Source organism: Hyla sarda, chromosome 8 (genome assembly GCF_029499605.1).
Source record: "Hyla sarda isolate aHylSar1 chromosome 8, aHylSar1.hap1, whole genome shotgun sequence".
NCBI lineage: Eukaryota > Metazoa > Chordata > Amphibia > Anura > Hylidae > Hyla > Hyla sarda.
In genome coordinates, this window is record NC_079196.1 from 86525063 (window position 1) to 86539507 (window position 14445).

Sequence of the window (14445 nt, forward strand, 5' to 3'; positions counted from 1 at the left end):
AGGACTTGCTTTATCTATATTAGTTATCTATTTATTTTTCTTTAATTCTCACTTTTTCCTATTTTTGGATGACATTTTGTTGCCTTTAGAACCAATTATCAGGTTTCCATAGAGTTCTGGTCTCAACATACAATGGTTTCAACATACAATAGTCGTCCCAGAACCAATACAGGGACCACTGTATTGTCTTTTTTTATGATGTGATTGGTGAATTATATGATTATTGTCCATGAATGACATACAGGCAAATACCCCTTTCTCGCCAAAGCTCCTACAACAGTGGAACACAATGAGTAATTTAGCAAACCAGTAAACCGCTTACGTTTTATGTAAGCCCTTCGGATTTAACTACCGTAGATATATCTGTTAGATATTTCGAAAATTTCGGATGTGCAAATTCACCAAAAATCACCTTTGTCACTACCACTGATAATGTTGATGTTGCTGGATATCTTGTCTAAATTGTGTGTAGACTTCATTCAAAGATGTCAGGTGCTTTAGGCCCCCTGCACTTAGGAGTGCTTAGTTTGGGGTAAGTGATCATATCTGTTATCATTGCGTAAATCTTCCCACAGATGTTAGTATTGTATTTTTGGAATATTCAGAGATGTAAATGTAGGATATTATACACAGTAAGGATTACCCAACCTACTAGGAGCCCCCAAGCATCAGCAGAGCTAATAATATTGGTAAGCATTTAGGCTCCGTTCACATTACTGGTAATATTACATACACTTGCTGCACCATCATAGCTACCTAAATAACCAGTTTCTAGTAGTTCTTGTAGTTTTCACATTTTAGGACAGATTGCATATATGATGTACAAGGGTGCATTCACACCACGTTTTTGCAATACAGTTCCCGTATCAGGTTTTTGATGAACAACAGATTCCTCAAAACCAGACTAAACTGTATCAAAACATGTGTACAAATTTTAACCCGTATACCGTTAAAAACCGTATACAGTTTTTTTTTTTTTAAGAAAAAACCATATACGTTTTAAACTTTTCACTCCATTATGAATAAAGTTTCCATTGTTTGATTGAAATTCCAAGAAAAAAAACTGTGCAAAGTCAAAAACCGTATGGTGCAAACCGGATGGAACCGTAAGCACATAAGGTTCTGTACGGTTCCCATTGACTCCCATGTTAAAAAAAAAAAAAAAAGGATACAGTTTAATACGGTTTTTCACCCAGACCACGGTTAGGTAGGCTACGGTTTTGGGTATGGGAAAAGAAAACGAACAAAACCCTACAAGATGCAAAATGGATGCATCGTTTGGCATACGGTTTTCAATGGAGAGTCAGTGCATACGGTTTTCAATACGGTTTCATACGGTTTTCACATTGAAACCGTATATGGGAACTGTATATCAAAAACGGGGTGTGAATGCACTCTAATATGGATTTGATTTTCCATTGTGGGCTCCATAAACAGTGTAATAGTAACTGTGTCTTACTATTTCTTTTACTATAAAACCGTACCAGTCAAGAAAACTAGTAATATATACCTCCCTAACTGATCTGAACGTCATAATTCCTATTTTGTACAAGGTCTGGGAGCAGCAATAGAAAGATACATATAATAGCTACAAACATTTCGGAAGTCATCCATTTATGAAACTATTGTTTGGTGGTCTCCACCGGAGATGCCTGTGTCCACCAGATTGGAGGTTGTATAAGACCTTCTGTCCATAAAACAGCTTTTTGTTATTTCTTCATGGATTATACAATGTAATAAGAATTCGGGCCACAAATAAAACCTTTATATAAACATAATTCAGATTGTTACTGGTTTGTCAGATAGTTGATTCAGTTGTAATACGTTTCATATCTCTACCTACTTCAGGCCATGGTGTCACATGGCTTCTATTTAAATAGTGCTTAATGGCCTAATAAAATTCTGGACATATAATGCATGTCTGGCTGGAGTGACACTGGGGGTCACAGGAATCCACAATCCATAAGAAAGGACATTCACATAATAGACATTTATAGTGTCTCTTGCCTAAATACGCTGTATACTCAGTGTTGTTTGGTCCCAACATTGATACTCTAACTACAGCTACAATTTGTGGATAGAGGCTTATCTATGGATCAGGCATCTGTACACAGAACATCACTTATGTGCATAGAAATTATTATACATTTCTCTCATATTTTCTATTTTTACCAGTCCAGACATCCTCCTCTAGATCTTTGGTTATAAAGTAACAAGGTGGATTTATAGAATTGTCATAATATGGTAAATCTGTAATAAGGTTGCCAATGCACCTAGAATAGTAGTACAAGCACCTATCCTAAGTATAAATCCCACATGATTGTGGCTTGTACTATTATTTATTTATTTATTTATTTAATTTTTTTTTACTTTTCGATGCTTTAGAGGTTCATACTGGTAATAATTCTTGACTTGTAAGAAGTCATAAAATCCCTAAGCAGTGGAATGCCCTTCTAGCTGGGAATTGCATCCACAGGAAAGAACATGTTAAGACTCTGGAAGAAAACATTCTGAAGAAGAAAAGGATCCTGTTGCAGATGTGATTCCTCAGGAATTAGTTATACATATTTTTTTTTTTTTGGGATGGACACCGGCGTCTGTACTCAGGCCGCCGCAGGGCTTCAGATTCAAAATTTGCAATTGTTTAATGAAAAACTTTTGCAAAAAAGTGTTAGATTACCGTATATCAGTATCATGAAAAAGCCATCTTGGGCAGTGATGCAGTAGACCACAGCTATGTATAGACTGCTTTGGAATATGTGTGCTACTTATTGCAGACTTGGGCTAAGTTGCCCTTTTTTTTACTGGCGTATTTTTGTCTTGAAGAAAAAAAAAAAGCCACAAAAAACTACCCTGTTATTTTGCATCGCTCCTGTCATTTTGCACTTTCAAAAATAGTGGGTTTTAGTCTTGGTGCTTTTTTTTTTTTTTCTTTTGGTGTTTTTCCCCTTTTTGATTCTTTTTTTCTCTATTGAAAGTCATTTGATGGTTTCATTACTCAAGGATTTCTATTAAAAAAATAGGGAAAGAAACACCAAAAAAATTCCAATGCTAAACCCACATGGCATTTGTTTGCTCCCATAGACTTCTATGCCAAGATTTGTGCAAAAAACAAACAACAAAACAGCGATTTTGGAAAACTGCAACTGAGCCCAAAACTACAGATAAACTCCAAAGATGAGTGAAAAAATGCCAAGTGGGTTTGTTGTTTGATAAATTCCTAATGACTTTCAGTTTACATCTAGCTGCAGCGTTTTTTATTTATTTATTTTTATATTACCATTTGTGTTCTTTGGGTGTTGTAGAAATAAAAAACCCTTAAACAAAAAATGGAAACCTATACTGACTCTTTGCAGTCCATACACTTGGCTGTTCACAGTACTTTCATCAGACTTGTCAGGCAACTCTCAGCTATGAATAATCTTTATATGCGAAGTACCTAATAATCATTTTTCACATTTGCATTGATGTTGTAGAGGAGAATTTTGTAATTTTTCCCTTTGAGGGTGCACAGCCTGCTTTTCTATGTAAAACTGCTGATTACTCAGAGTGGTATTATAATGTGTTATGCCGAACAACCAATGGGACCAGCTATGTATGGCCAAAACAGCTCTGCTAGGTCTGTAGGGTTAAATGTACTACATAGTATTTTGGAACATCCCAGTAAGTGCAGAGTTTCGAAAGCTCTTTGAGCAGTAATTCTGGTCTCTTGGTTGTTGCATTCCTGGCTCTTACCCCACAGGCAGATATTTAACAGGTCTTTCTTTCTTTCTTTTTTTCTTTTCCTCAACCAGGTGATAATGAGCTTGTGCCCGAGAGGGACCACTCCAATATGGCTATAGATTTGACCTCCTGCACACCCAATGGGCAACATTCCTGCCCTAACCACTTGGCAAGCAGTAAGTCAGCAATACCTGTTAATAGATGTGACAGCAGAGCTGTTTGTATATAGATGTCACAGCGGAGCCAATTGTATATCTGCTTGGGGAAAAAAAAAAAGCCTCTTTCTAAAACTTTAGTTTTCCTCTGCCGTTTTGTTAGGTGACTGGCTCAGATCATAAAGCATGTTTCTTCTAAAGTCATCTCTCCTAATATTGAACATTACATTGTTATAAAACAAATTCTCAAATTCACAATCTATAACTATCGTTCTCTAGCAATGAAATAACATTTCCCTATAATTGTGGGCAGAATTTTCAGATTTAACCCTCTTTTCTGGCAACTGTACTTAAATCGGTTTTCTACTTTAAAGGCTTTTACTCTAATGGGTTCATAAACGTCATCTTGCAACTTGTTCTAATCACCCTTTTTTATGTATAAGGCATATGAAACTGACTTCTGTTATCTCACATAACTGCACTTTTTGATTTTTAACTGTAGAGTGACAGCTGCAGTCCACAAGAATGCATACAACTCCATGGATTCCTTTTGGACTGCAGCTATCGCTCCATATGTAAAGACGAATCAGCAATGCTACAAAAAGTCTAATTTCATTAGAATGTACATGAATTTGTACAAATCCCCTTTGGATGTATAAAACTGTTTAGAAGAAGAACATACTGTAGCCCTGCATACAGCTCTGCCAAACCATTTACTGCTCTGTTTATTTAAAGTTTTACTGGATTTTTAGTAAAGAGTTATATAAAGTTATATTTTTGGGCTAAAAATGTATTTTGTTTTCAGTTGTGAACATTTGAATACCACTTTTAATGTACTGATTTCATATTTTTTTTTTTCTCTACTCGTCTGAGTGCGGAATACCCCTTACTATGTTATACCAGGTCCACTTATATTTTATTGGATATTAGACAAAAAGTGTGACCCACAGGCCTGTCAACCATTTGATAAAGGTTGGGGAGGTCCAAGTAGCCAGGTAACCCATTGTAATTCAATAAGCACCTTACTTTTTGGGTTGCTTTCTATTGGCATCTATAAACATTATTATTGATGGCCATTCAAAAGTCAGCAGTACTCCAACCTGTGACCAAGGTACACCAGCTAATAAAAAATAGAAATAGTGATGTGCCCGCAGATTACTATACAGGTTAAGGCCATTTGAGACAAGCTTCATAGAGATCCAATTTTACCATAATTTTGCAGCTGCAATTCCTAGCTCGGCCATGAGTATAATGACTCAAGCTTACAGCATTATAGGGGTTTGGGTCATTAGACCTGCGGTAAGCCCGTATTACACAAGTCTGAATCAGGCCTAATGGGCACTGTGTGATGTATCCACTGCATGGTGATATTGTTCTCCATATCAGACATCTTTTGTTATGTATTTAATTTTTTTTTTGCTGTGTTTCACCCATTGACTTTTGCATATGTCTCGGCATTACATTAAAAAATAATGAATTCAGATTTAGTGTTAAATATAATTTAAATATTCATCGCTCCATTAGGTTTTGGTCAAGTAATTATTTCCATGTGCCTTAAATACTTAAATTGAAAGTGCGCTGGATAATTATTTTTACTGCGGCAGAACCGTTCTATTGATAGCTCTTCTTTGCTGGAAGCATTAAGTTTTACACTTTCAATTTCTGAAATTCTAATGAGTCCTCCAGAGCTTCTACTGTAAGACGAATGTTCCAGGGCTGTCCGATAAAACCTACCGCAATCTTGAGCAACCGTCTATGTGTGGTCAGTCTAATAGTTGAATAAGATAAAGTGTGCTGTAATATGCTATGGCAGAGGTACTTTTCCTTCCTCTGTGGCCACTCTCAAGGACTTTGCATGTTCTAGAAAGGCCATTCCACAGAAGCGACATTTGACTACAGCCAGCATGGCTTCTGCTTTAGCAAACATGACCAATTATATGTCTGTCTCCCGAGAACTGAACACCTCATCTCCTGGAGAAGCGGTGTTAGTTTCTCCTGGGATCCCAGCATTAGATAACACAACCAGGTGATTCCTTCACAGGTGCTGCTAAACGTCGCTGCTGTGCTTAGTAGATCAGTCCTATTCATGCTGTATACTAATGACTGTTTTATTGAGGGATTGTAATTTACAAGCACTGTTGTAAACTTTTCCTTGTAGGAAAGGGAACCGATGCCACTCATTTTTCTAGAGGATTAACGTAAATAAAAAAACATCATGAAATTAGTGACTAATTTCATCAGCTTAAGCCCCGGGTTACATACAGACTTATGTGACGGAACGGCTGTATTAGCAACTGTCACGAGACCATGGCAGTCCGTAGGAATACGCATGGTGGTATTATTAACATTCAGATGGGGCACACCTTTTTTTTTCTAGATTTTAAAAAGTTGCTAAGCTTAAAGTCATAAAATGTTTCTGCATTTGTTGCACAATACTTAATAACTTTTTGGGGGAATTGGGGAGTGATATAGGTTAACGAAAATAGTTGTGACTATAATCAGGTGCATTATTTACCTAGGCAAGTCATGAGGCAAATGTTTGTGTATCACTAACCTAAAGATAGTAGGAGTGGGAATAGAAATTGAGCCTGTGGTCCAAAAAAGGACCTAGTAAGACCTCATTTACGTCATGTTTTGGTTCTTCGCTGCCAGAATTTAGGATACTGTCAAAAAAAGTGTTTTGACATATATGGTGGTGTACTTGCAGAGTGGCAGTAAATGTTAAAGGGGTACTTCGCTGCTCAGCATTTGGAACAAAATGTTCCAAATGCTTAGAGGCAGCGCCGGGAGCTTGTGACATCATAGCCCCGCCCCTCATGTCACGTCCCTTCAATGCAAGTCTATGGGAGGGGGCGTGGTGTCTGTCACGCCCCCTCCCATAGACTTGCATTGAGGGGGCGAGGTGTGACGTCACTAGGAGGCAGGGCTATGACGTCACGAGCTCCCAATACTGGCTCTAAGCATTCGGAATATTTTGTTCCAAACGTTGAGCAGTGGAGTACCCCTTTAATAGACCAGATGTAGTCTGCTTGTGCTTCATGACCTCATATGTTTTAATTGTGGGAAATTAATAGACCAAATGTAATGAACTATGCTTTTGTGTCTCACAGATATAACGTTTATGATCTTGAATGAGAGAAAATGTAGTCAAAAGAACACATTGCTTGACCTATTATTAGTAGTAGTAGTAGTAGTAGTCAGTAGTCAGTAGTCAGTAGTAGTCAGTAGTCAGTAGAATAGGATACCCTATTGAAGGCATCCCAGTAGGAAAATTTTTAGGTAAATAGTTTCTAGGTTTCCAGGGGCTTCTGCATCTCTACATGAAAAATACCACCTACTATGCTAATCAGTAGATGTAGAAGTTTTGCAATGTTTGTATCAGTTTGCACATATATATGTATGCGTATGATAGGATTGTTTGTTTGTAATTTGTTCAAATAGCAAAAAATTGAGAATAAACTACATGACCATCTTATTTGTCACAGATCTTTGTTGCAAGTGAAACAATGAGGCTCTGGTGATCCATGATACCCTCAGCATAACACTATATTCAAGACGGCAGGACTGCACTCACCAGGTTTCAACGAACCTTTATTGTGGCATTCCAGGTAACAAAAGCAGAAGGGTGGAGGGAGGCAGGGGACGTACACCAGGACAGACTGTTTCACGCCGTTACTGGCGTGAAACAGTCTGTCCTGGTGTACGTCCCCCGCCTCCCTCCACCCTTCTGCTTCTGTTACCTGGAATGCCACAATAAAGGTTCGTTGAAACCTGGTGAGTGCAGTCCTGCCTTCTTGATCTTATAGCTGCACCTTTTTGTATTTGGACTTTGCACCACCTGTATCAAAATTTATACAGGGTTACAGACTCACTCCACCACTACTTTCTTTTGCTGTAGTTGCAGCCTTAGTCCTGTTAGTGCTGGATCACCCTTCATTCTTGCTGCATAATGTAACACTATATTCCCATCATGTTTGTCTTGTCTGCTTAAGATATATGTGGGCTACCTGTCGAAAGAAGGTTGCCTATGTATACTGCGTTGTACTGATATCGGGCCCATTAAGTTTAATAGACTGAACATGGTCATCTAGTGACCACCTTCATAAAAATTGACCAAATGTAATCACTAGTCTAATAATCTCAGTGAGCCCGCTGTTAGTGTGCCATGATGTACATTGGCAATCTTTTTGGACAGGTTGCAGACCCGAGGGTACAGGGAAAGCAGGATGGCAGCATAGCCTTACAACTAGTACTGCACATCCTTTTTCTGGATATATTTTGCAGTTGGCCAAACTTTATACAACCCCCCCCCCTCCCTCCACCCTTCTGCTTCTGTTACCTGGAATGCCACAATAAAGGTTCGTTGAAACCTGGTGAGTGCAGTCCTGCCTTCTTGATCTTATAGCTGCACCTTTTTGTATTTGGACTTTGCACCACCTGTATCAAAATTTATACAGGGTTACAGACTCACTCCACCACTACTTTCTTTTGCTGTAGTTGCAGCCTTAGTCCTGTTAGTGCTGGATCACCCTTCATTCTTGCTGCATAATGTAACACTATATTCCCATCATGTTTGTCTTGTCTGCTTAAGATATATGTGGGCTACCTGTCGAAAGAAGGTTGCCTATGTATACTGCGTTGTACTGATATCGGGCCCATTAAGTTTAATAGACTGAACATGGTCATCTAGTGACCACCTTCATAAAAATTGACCAAATGTAATCACTAGTCTAATAATCTCAGTGAGCCCGCTGTTAGTGTGCCATGATGTACATTGGCAATCTTTTTGGACAGGTTGCAGACCCGAGGGTACAGGGAAAGCAGGATGGCAGCATAGCCTTACAACTAGTACTGCACATCCTTTTTCTGGATATATTTTGCAGTTGGCCAAACTTTATACAACCCCCCCCCCCCCCCCCATTTTTCTGGGGGAGAAGGTCTCCAGTTGATTATTTAATAATATATCCATGCAGTAAGAACACTTTCTTTTTCTTATTGCATTTTCACATTTGCCCTGAGCTTATTATTTCCCGGTATATCTACTTTGGAAATAAGAGAACAGACCCCTCTGTGTGACCACTCTCCTCCTTGGGCTAGGTTTTAGATACTGCTGCTACAGTGTAGAGTTCTTCAATGTTACCTGAGACAGCAATTCATAAAACATTCTGACCAGAGGTCACCTTGCTCCTTCTACTACACAAGACTCCTGTTTTGCTGGTTATTGTGGAGGAAGTCTCTTTTACAGCTCCGCGCTATCTGTGTCTGTTTGTGGTATCCAGGTCCTTTTCTCTTTCCTGTAGACATCATTCTCTGACAAATCCATACACAATAGCCGAGTAGACTAGATCCAGCTTATTCTATAGAAAGAACCCTACCTAGCTGGATTTTCTCTATGTCAACGGGTGACAAAAGGCAGTTGAAAAACAAGGTAAATGGGACAACCGAAATAATGATGTAACACATTGTAGAGTATTTTTATGTAAGACAAAGGCAAATACCGCATAAAAATAACACAAAGTAAGGTATTTTTATTTTTTATTTCCTGTTAGGGAATTCCATTTCTATTTGTCAAATGTTTGATATTGGAATATGTAATAAAGCTTATAATAAAAATACTTTGGTAGATAAAGTCCATATATATATATATATATATATATATATATATATATGTATAATCATGCAGGGTAGCCAGCTCACCAGGATCCACCGCACGGCCACAACTCCATGCAATAGAGAAAGCAAACTTCAGCTGGCACCTGGTGCTTTGCTAGTAACCACTTTCTCATAGTATTCCAATATTGTCTATATTCATGATTCAGGACGTTATATATATTTATACCAACTGTTAAAAAAAGGAGTGGCTCAGTTTTAGCATGTAAGTCATAAAAAGTAATAAAAAATAAACTTGTACTGGAAGCTACAAAGGTACAAATACACTACAGAAAAAAGTGGCTCAAACCCGCCACCTTTGACGGGTTTGCCCACTGCAGCTTCCCAAAATCTCCACCCCAAAAAAGGTGTCGGTGGAAGGAAGGGTCAGATGTGTTTGATTTTTCTGCCCAACCCTATTGTTCTGAGAGAGAGAAGCTGCTGCCAAAGGGGTCTGGCTGTGGCTTACCCCTCCCTTTCCCATAGAGGAATGTTTGGTCACACTGAATGTTTATGTGAGGGGTATGGAGTGGATTGAGAGGGAACTGTTGACCGGACAAATGTTCAGCCAACAGTTAGTATGCCATCCTTTACATCATTTTTGACATTAAAGATGTTTCATGCGTCTTGTCTACTCAACAGTTGTCTATAAAATGTTCTAGGTTTATCTCTGGCATTGAAAACTGTAATGTTTTTATTTGCCTGATATTTGCAGGTAAGCCCATAAACCGTTTTGCCCACATGAACCAATCACAGCTCAGCTTTCATATCTTAATGAGCATTAGTGAAATGAAAGCTGAGCTGTGATTGGTTTTGTGGCCAAAATAAGACCGCTTTGATTTCATACCAGATAGATAAATCTGTTCCTAGGTTTCTGCCTGAAATCCCCAGGTTTATCATGGAATATATAATGCTTTGTTTACTAGTGAATCCTAGAATGATAACAGTATAGAGGGCAGAAGTCACAGGAAACATTGCATAATATGACATAATTGTTATCTTAAGAAGGGTGGATTCATCCAAGGTGTAATTTCATGCCATTGATTTGGCAGCAAATCTGCAGAATCCTAATGTTTAAGGCTGCTTTCACACTATGAAAAGTACCCGTTATATAAGGCCCGTTATAAAATAGCGGGCGATCGCGGGGTTACACCGCCATTAGAAAATCCCAAACGTACGTTAGAAATTCCCATTTTAGTCCATGGGATTTTTTTAATAGCTGTTTTATCCCGTTATCGCCCGTTATTTATAACGGACGTTATTTTATGACAGGAGATAGTAACGGGAGAAATAGTGCATGCATTATTCCTTCCGTTCAATCGCCCGTCACAAAATAACGTCCGTTATTAATAACGGGTTAAAATGGGTATTAAAAAAATCCCATGGACTATAATGGGATTTTCTAACGTACGTTAGGGATTTTTCTAATGGCGTTGTAACCCCGTGATCGCCCACTATTTTATAACTGGCGTTATATAACGGGTACTTTTTCATAGTGTGAAAGCAGCCGTACATGAGGATTGTGGAGCAAATGTAAAAAGTGAAACCTGCATCAAATCTGTATGTAACACGTGTGGATTTTTGCAGTGGATTCCATGTGGCCAAACCTGAGTACTCTCTGATGATCTCCATATCCATGACATACATAGACCTTCTTTAAAAGCATCATTTTTACCCTTGCCATTTTATTTTGCTTTTGCACAGACTAAATCATAGGCAAAGAGATGATTTTTTGCTAAAATAGTAAAACTACCAAGATAATTATTGGGTTGGATGGATTACAGTACCAAGACAGGTTATCAAGCTTGAGGGAATTTAGTTTGGGAAAAAAAGACTTCTTGGGAGTTTTTCTGATCACAGTGTACACAGACGTCTGTCGAGTTTTTTTTATTTATTTATTTTTTATACTGAGCCTGCAACCATGACAAGGAGGCATCCTCTACTTCTAGAGGAAAGATGTCTTCACCCTCACCACAGATGGGGATTCTTTACTGTAAGAGCAGTGAGACTGTGGAACTCTCTGCCACAGATGTTGTAATGGCTGATTTCACTGAACAAGTTTAAAGGGGTACTCCACTGGAAAACATTTTCTTTTTAATCAACTGGTGCCAGAAAGTTAAACAGATTTGCAAATTACATCCATTAAAAAAAAGCCCAATCCTTCCAGTACTTATCAGCTGCTGTATAATACACAGGTAGTTCTTTTCTTTTTTGAATTTTCTTTCTGCCTGACCACAAGTGCTCTCGGCTGACACCTCTGTCCATGTCAGGAACTGTCCAGGTTTGCTATTGGGATTTGCTCCTGCTCTGGAAAGTTTTTGACATGGACAGAGGTGTCAGCAGAGAGCACTTGTGGTCAGGCAGAAAGGAAATTCAAAAAGAAAAGAACTTCCTGTGTATTGTACAGCAGCTGATAAGTACTGGAAGGATTGGGGTTTTTTAATAGAAGTAATTTACAAATCTTTTTAACTTTCTGGCACCAGTTGATTTAAAAGAAAATGTTTTCCAGTGGAGTACCACCATGCTGCAGATTGCAGTAGTAATATATTAAACTAGAACGTATTTCTCTGGTCCAGATTGTGGATCCATTTTTGGGTAACATTTATAGCAATCTAATTTGTTTCTTTTGGATTCCATTCCTTTCAGGATTTCTATCATCATATGATAACGTTTTGTGCTTAAAATATATGACACTTCTTTTGAAATGTTGACTTCCTCTGCACAAGCAGCAATTCCCTTTATATGTTGTTGTTAATGGTAGAGTGTACATTGCAACAGTTGGTATGAAAATAAAAGCAAATAGTAGGCACTGTAGTAGTATAACAGGATAGCACATTCTATTGTGCTTTCAAAACAATTACCAATAATATTTTGCCAGCAGCATAGTGGTGTCATAAGTTATCATTAAAGTGGACCTGTCAGCATGAAAAAAGGTGTCATTAAGCAAATGGCTAGATAGGACTAGGTGGTATGATTTTTGTAATACGTTAATAAAGCTCAGGGGGCATGTTAGGGGCATTTCCAAGTAAGGCAAGGGCCCAGAATTAGCCAGCACATCTCCTTTTATTCACTGCCTCTTTGGTTTACAGTGGACATCCTTGTGGTGGATAAGGGAGATGAGTAAGCTAAGGGCCCTATTACATGAGGTCGTTATTGTCTGATTTTGCTCCGTGTAATAGAACCAATGATCAGCAGACTGATCAGGTTAATTTGACCTGTCAAAAAAAATGGAAATTTTTGCTCGTCGGCCTCCCATCTTCCTGTGTATGAAGTGACTCTGAATGAGTGCTGATTACAAGATCGGGACTTGTTTACAGAATAACAGGGGCCATCTAATAGGGCCCTAAACCTAGGTCATCACCAGGCTTGGGAATGGCCTCTGTGCACTTGATATAAGCACTTTTGTTATGTAAATGAGGCTCAACACTGGAAAGAACTATGTTAATAAAAAGGTAGCTCCAGAATTATGACCACTTACCCTAATTTGCTATAGGCTTATTTCCATCCCAGTTTTTCTGCTGACACGGGCTTTGAATAACCGTACTGAGAGCCAAAACTAGTTTACTAACACAACAGTGCCTATCTATAGCCACAAATCACCCAAATAAATGCCCTATTCCCAGGGTGTCCCTATCTAATCCACGGTTATGCACTGCAATGTCCTCTAACAGGATCTAACATACAAGCAAAATAATTCAAGTTCACTTTCCTATGTGATGCCCTGTTCTGCTCCAAATGATATCTTCCCATCTGCATCTGGAATCTCTTCCAGTCTCACTGAACACTGAGGAGATATATCAACCTGGTGCAGTTGCCCATAGTAACCAATCAGATGGCTTCTTTTATTTTTCATAGGCCTTTTTAAACATTAGTGAATCATTTAGGTCACTATGAGCAACTGCACCACTTTTGTTCTGCACAGGGTTTGCTAAATCCCCCCCTAAGTCTCCTATCCTATCATCCTCATTGGTCACAGACAATAATCCAAGTAGGGACCTTGCAGAGACCAACGCAGGGGTAGCCCATAGTCCCGATCCGATTTCTGAGCCAGGTGTGCTTGAATTGGGGGTGAAATGTAAAAAAGTAGATAACGGTAGAGGTGTATTGGGGGGGGGGGGGGGGGGGGGTTAGGGTTCTTTGTCAGACTGGTAAGGGATAGATTTTGTGCCAGAACCATTCACACGGCAGAATTTCTAAGTAGAATCCAGCTTAAAAATTCTGCTTGGAAATTCTGTATGCAGCAGTGGGCAATGATATCAGCGCTCGGACATGCGTTTTCACCATTGACAGCTAATGCACTTCCCAGCAGATTCTGCTTAAAGAATGAACAGGTACATTCTTTTGGTAGAATCTGGATTACATAATTTCTGCAGCCTTGAATTCTTCTGCAGAAAATCAGCTGCATAAAAGGACAGTGGAAATCCAATTGACCACCGTGTTAGCTCCATGTAGCAGAATTTCTAAGCTGAATTCCACTTGGAAATTCTGCCCTGTGAATGGGCACGGACCGTCTGTTCCCATTTTATCTTTGTAATGATAGACCACCACTACAGACCGTAAAGAATGACAGAGACAATTCTTGTCTTCTCACTAAGTCTTAAACATTTTGTTGTTGATAAAGGTCCGATTATGAACTTATGAAGCTATTTTTACTATCAATGTAGTTAAGCCAAACTATGTTAGTGTAAGATGCGCTATATATGAAGTGCATACATTTGGCATATCGGTGCCACAAACTGTACACCAATTACAGTCTTGCATAGATTTCTGCTGTAGTTTACACCAATTTGTGGTGTAAATTGCAGTAAATCTGTTGGTCCCTGGAAGGCCACAACCCTTCTGCTGAGCCCCACTTACTTTTGTCATCACTTTGAAAAGTGTTAAGAAGTGCAAAATCTTGTGGCTTGCCCAAAATTTA

General features: G+C 38.8%; 1 protein-coding gene across 12 annotated transcripts in view; it reads left to right on the plus strand.

Moving 5' to 3' along the window:
* The window catches only part of IKZF2 (IKAROS family zinc finger 2), a 103977-nt gene that overhangs the window by 23731 nt on the left and 65801 nt on the right, over nucleotides 1-14445 (plus strand). For 9 of the 12 annotated variants that reach the window (XM_056534216.1, XM_056534215.1, XM_056534213.1 and 6 more), the window contains exon 3: nucleotides 3795-3899. The exons of 2 other annotated variants lie outside the window; for them this stretch is intronic. In XM_056534216.1, the coding sequence (XP_056390191.1) occupies nucleotides 3795-3899 (105 nt within the window). Of the gene's footprint in view, nucleotides 1-3794; nucleotides 3900-14445 lie in introns of those variants that run through there. One more of the 12 variants, XM_056534220.1, reaches the window with a different exon arrangement.